Source organism: Sminthopsis crassicaudata, chromosome 1, assembly GCF_048593235.1.
Source record: "Sminthopsis crassicaudata isolate SCR6 chromosome 1, ASM4859323v1, whole genome shotgun sequence".
Classification (NCBI taxonomy): domain Eukaryota; kingdom Metazoa; phylum Chordata; class Mammalia; order Dasyuromorphia; family Dasyuridae; genus Sminthopsis; species Sminthopsis crassicaudata.
In genome coordinates this window covers 4,962,992-4,968,690 of record NC_133617.1, presented here as the reverse complement: position 1 = coordinate 4,968,690, position 5,699 = coordinate 4,962,992, and the positions used below count along the sequence as shown (strand labels likewise).

Here is a 5,699-nt window from a genome sequence, read left to right as displayed (position 1 = left end):
TCACAGCTAGTCACAGATGCAAAAGGATATCTAATCACTAAGGCTTATTAACAGTCCTTATGATCAAAGGGAGAGACTCATTGAAAATGGTATCTACAAACTAGATCAGCTGTCCAAATATGATTTCTTTACCACACTACATTTGGCAATCCCAAAATTACACTAATCTTTCTTCTCCTTTAACAAAGTAGGAACGTGTCAGTACAGAAATAAATGCAAATTCCACTTTCACATGAACAGAGAAGCAAACTCGTTTTTGTGAATGTTTCAGATTAAAAAAAAAAGTTAAAGTTCATTTCCCATTAGGAAGAAAAAGAAACAAGTTACCAACAGTTGAAATTGATAAAACTTTAATGTTGACTTCGTTATCAAAATGGGAAAAAAAAAAAAAGTTTTAAACATACACCATACACCATACACTATCTGACCTAACACTGACTCTCTAAGAATGTTTTCAAGAGAATACAAAAACTAAAACTAAAACTAACCCCGAGGATTTTTTCTGCTTTACAAAATCTCATTTGCAGGGAAACTAGATTCTTGACTTAGTTTTTAAAGCTAATTCAAAATCTTCCTTTGTAAGTGTCCAGGTATCTGGCGAATTTCTTCTTCTAAACCAACTTCCATCTATTTCCACATATGTTGTCATAGGTTCATAAGGAGTTAGGGTGTGAAACTGCGTCTAGGTACCCTTCTTCTTGTTACATTTGCCACATCGAAATAGGTACATTTGGGTCCCACTCGTCCGGGCCATTTGATGTATTCTAATAGCTTCTTTGGTCAGGTTTCTGCGCATCTCTTTAAGTTCCTCACTAGCCATTTCTACTGCAGTCATTCTAGCAAAGGAATCTGGAGATATGTTCCCACACAGTACATTTTTCCTTAAGTTTGGCTTCTTTGCATCCTTGAGATTTGCTGTTCTCCTTCGTAGCCTGTTTTGATACTTCATGTCCGTGTTCCGTAACTCCTGATATACAGCTTCCTCAATCTGAGCGCCCAGTTCTTCTACATAGGCGCCAATAGCGAAGTAGTCACCTCCAGTTCTGAGGGCTGCAGCAAGCAACTCTCCGCACTTGATTGGAACCGAATCTGAAGTGCTTGGTGCCCGGGGGAAAGCTTTAATGAAGGAATCAGAAGCCTTTGTCTCTTCCTTTGCTTTGCTCCTGCAGCTCCTTTCTCGTTTTGCCTCAGGCCTGCATTGGGAAGAGTGAGCAGGTCCCTTTTTTGGTTTCTTCAGTTTTGGAGGGCCCAGAGACCGACTTCTTCCAGCGTGTGACGAGAGACTTGGCTAATGATGTGACTTCTTCATCTGTGCTCTGCTTCCTACAGTATTTACCGATATTCCAATTTTTGTGGACCTCAATAATTCCAGAGTCATGGGAACGTCTTGAAGTTCCTTTAGTAAATCCAGTGCCCCGGCCGCGTTCTTGTTCTGCACCATCTTATCTATCTTCTTGGCTATGGGAAGGATCTCCACCTCCATGGCTCGGGTGCTTTTCCAACCCCACTCTCGCCCACACCTCGAGGGGATGGGACACGGGACAAGCGGGAGCAAGAGGGTGATATCAGAAGAGAAAGCGTGGGAGAGGTGCAGCAGTCCCAGGATGTCAAGAAGAGACACCCACCGAGAACCAAGGCCCAGGGCCCTCTCAGCCACAAATAAAGACCGGGCTTGGGGACTGCTCCTCTCAGGCGCGGGGGACTGCTCCTCCCAGGCAAAGACAGCGGATGGAGCGGGCTGGACTTTGGAGAAGTATACTTGAAGGTAGTATACTTGAAACGAGGATTTAACTCAGAGCGATAGGAGACGGGACAGCCACCACCAGGGTCTTTGTCATCGAGTCTGAGTTGGAGAGCTTGAACTCCAGCCTCCAGTCCTCAGTCTCTCTCTGAGTCTGTCTCCCTCCCAGATCTCTTAGCTCTTATATACTCTCTTCTAAGTACACCATCAGAGGTGTGGATCTTGTAGGATAGGTGCTAACCCTCAGAACTACACTAAGTACCTGGAAAGTAGGGAATAATTATCCCAATTCCACTGAGATGACATCTTGTAGGACTGAATCAATCACACAGAGTTCTGCCCATTACAAATATCTATTTGCTCCATGTACTTGGGTGACTAACATTAGTCATATCTTGTGCTTATTCAGCCTTTCCAGTCCTTTTCTTGAAGTGACCATAAACTTGGTCTAGATACTGACAATTCTAAAATAAGCAGTGGCTTTGATTCATGGACTGAAATAAACAATAACTGGTTTCTAGAGTTTCAGCAAATTCCACCCCTGTGATTCTCTGCTGTTGATAAAACATTTAAGGTCCTTATCAACCTGATTCTAATCTCTCTATCCAGTCCCAAGTCAGGCTACTCAAACTTAAATTCTTCTACGTTGGGATGCAGTTCAAATCACCAAGTATTTTATTCTTTTTTTTAATAGTTTTTATTTCCCAGATAGATGCATGGTTATTTTACAGCATTGAAAATTGCCAAACCTGTAAGAAATGACCAGCATGATGAATACACAGAGGCTTGGAGAGACTTACTTACATCAACCGATGCTGAGTGAAATGAGCAGAACCAGGATATCATTATACACTTCAACAATGATACTGGATGAGGATGTATTCTTATGGAAGTGGATATCTTCAACAGAGACAAGAGCTAATCCAATTCCAACTGATCAATGATGGACAGAATCAGCTACACCCAGAGAAGGAACACTGGGAAATGAGTGTAAACTGTTAACAATTTTTGTTTTTCTCCCCAGGGTATTTTTACCTTCTGAATCCAATTCTTCCTTTGTAAGAACAACAAAAAATTCAGTTCCGCATCCATATATTGTATCTAGGATATGCTATAACATATTTAATATGTATGGGAATGCCTGGCATCTAGTTGAGGGGGTGGAGGGAAGGCGGGGAAAATTGGGAACAGAAGGGAGTGCAAGGGACAATGTTGTAAAAAGAATTACCTATGCATATGTACTTTCAAAAAATGTTACATTTATAAAATTCATACTAAAAGAAGGCTAGGCAGGGAAAAAAAAGAAAAAAAATATCAATTGTTCATGGTTTGGCCAAGCTAATTCAATAAAAATGACAATATTCTGTCTAAATTGATCTACTTATACAGTGCCATACCAATCAAGTTGCCAAAAATATTTTATAAAACTGGAAAAAATAACAAAATTAATCTGAAAGACAAAATGCCAAAAACATAAAGGGAATGTTACTTAGCAGTACCAAAACCAAAACTATATTAAAAAGCAGCCATCCTCAAAGCCATTTAATACTGGCTAAGAAATAGAGTGGTGGATCAGTGGAATAAATTAGAAACATCCAACATAATCATCAAGGCCTACAGTAATCTGGTATTTCATAAACCACCACACTCCAGCTTCTGGAAGAACTTACTATTTTAAAAAATTGCTGGGAAAACTGGAAAATAATATGCCAGAAACTCAGCATAGACATATTTCACACCTCATACCAAAATTAGAATAAAATGGGTACATGAGAGGTACAATATTGAGGATATACTATAAAATATTAGGATTATTACAGTCTTTTCATGTCATTTTAGCCAATCTGACAGGTGCGAGGTGGCACCCAGAATTGTTTTAATTTACATTTTTCTGATCAATAATGATTTTGAGCATTTTTATATGATAAATGGGTTCAATTTTGTCATCTGAAAAGTGTCTATTGATATTCTTTGACCATTTATCAACTGGGGGATGATTTGTATTCTTATAAACTTGGCACAGTTCTTCATATATTTTAGAAATGAGACATTTATCAGAAATATTGCCTATAAAGATTATCTCCAGTTTTGTATTTTCCTTTTAATTTTGTTTCCATTGCTTTTGTGTATGCACAACCTTTTTAATTTAATGTAATCAAAGTTGTCCAGTTTTGCCTTTCATCATATTCTCCAGTCCTTCTTCTGTCATAAATTACTCCCTTCTCCAAAGATTTAATAGGTAAACAATCCCTTGTTATTCTATTAGTTTATGGTATCCTCCTTTATGACCAAATCATGTATCATTTTGACTTTTTCTGCATGGAGTATAAGATGCGGATCTATGTTGATGTTCTAACATATTGCTTTCCAGCATTTTTAGTCAAATACTGAATTCTTTTTTTCTCTCCTACTTTTTATTACTTTTATATTTATAACTTTTTTGACAGTATGTATGCATGAGTAATTTTTTACAATATTATCCCTTGTATTCATTTTTCCAAATTTTCCCCTCCCTCCCTCCATTCCGTCTCCTAGATGACAGGCAATCCCATACATTTTACACGTGTTACAGTATAACCTGGATACAATATGTGTGTGCAAATCCAATTTTCTTGTTGCACGTTAAGCATTGGATTCCGAAGGTATAAGCAACCTGTTTAGCTAGATAGTATTGTCAACAGTTTACATTCAATTCCCAATGCTCCTATTGTATTAGAAATGCTAACCTTGGCAAATACTGAATTCTTATTACAGAAGCTAGACTGTAGGGATTTATCAAATATTATATTGCCATAGGCCTTGATTTTTCTGTCATGTGCATCTAATCTACTCCACTGAACTTCCACTCTAGTTCTTAGCTAGTACCAAATGGTTTTGATGACTAGTGCTTTATAATATAAATTTAGGTATGGTACTGATAAGCCACCATCTTCTGTTTTTGTTTTCCCATTCATTTTTCAAATGTTCTTGAGCTTTTGTTCTTCAGATGAATTTTGTCATCTTTTTCAAGTTCCATAAATCAGTGTTTTGACTTTTTGATTGGTGTGGCCCTGAACAAGTAAACAAATTTAGGTAGAATTGTCAATTTTATTATATTAGCTTGGCCTAGCTATGAACAATTAATATTTTCCAATTATTAGTGTGAGAATTGTTTTGTAGTTGTGTTCATCAAGTTCTTGGATTTATATTGGAAGGTAGAAGCCCAAGTATTTTATTTTGTCTGTAGTGATTTTAAATGCAATGTCTCCTTTTATCTCTTGCTGATGGGCTTTGTCAGTAATATATAGAAATGCTGATAATTTGGGTAGGTTTCTTTTATATCCTGCAACTTTGCTAAAGCTGTTAAACGTTCCAAGTAGATTGCTGGATTGTTTTACAAGATTCTTTAAGAATATCATAATCATCTGCACAGTGCTCAATTTATTTCCTCATTGCCTATTTTAATTTTTGCATTTCTTTTTCTTTCCTTATTGCTAAAACTGCAATTTGCAGTACAATGCTGAATAATAGTAATGCTAATAGGCATCTTTGTTTCACTTGTGATCTTATTGGGAAATAGCCACACTTCTCTCCATTTCAAATATTTGTTGCTGTAGGTTTTAGAAGGATACTGCTTATTATTTTAAGGAAATCTTCCTTTATCCCTATATTCTGTAGTGCTTTAATAGGAATGATGCTGTATTTTGTCAAAAGCTTACTTTCTATCTATTGAGATTATACTATAATTTCTGTTGATCTTGTTATGGATTATGGTCAATTACGGTATTAATATTCCTGATATTGAACCATCCCTACATTCCTGGTAAAAGTCCCAGTTGGTCATAGTGTATTCTTCTGGTGATAAGTTGCTGTAATCACTTTGCTAATGTTGCCTTTAAATTTTTTGCATCCTTATTCATTAGGGAGAGTGGTCTGTAATTTTCTTTCTCTCTTTTGGCCCTTCCTGATTTGTGTATCA

General features: G+C 37.1%; 1 protein-coding gene across 1 annotated transcript; it reads right to left on the bottom strand.

Moving 5' to 3' along the window:
- Positions 1-682: 682 nt before the first annotated feature.
- LOC141546342 (transcription elongation factor A protein 1-like) lies at positions 683-1,483 on the bottom strand. Its single transcript, XM_074274488.1, has 2 exons — positions 1,359-1,483; positions 683-1,193 (listed from the first exon to the last, which is right to left on the bottom strand). The coding sequence occupies exons 1-2, from the start codon at positions 1,481-1,483 to the stop codon at positions 683-685; spliced, it is 636 nt and encodes a 211-aa protein (XP_074130589.1).
- Between the last annotated feature and the right edge of the window lie 4,216 nt (positions 1,484-5,699).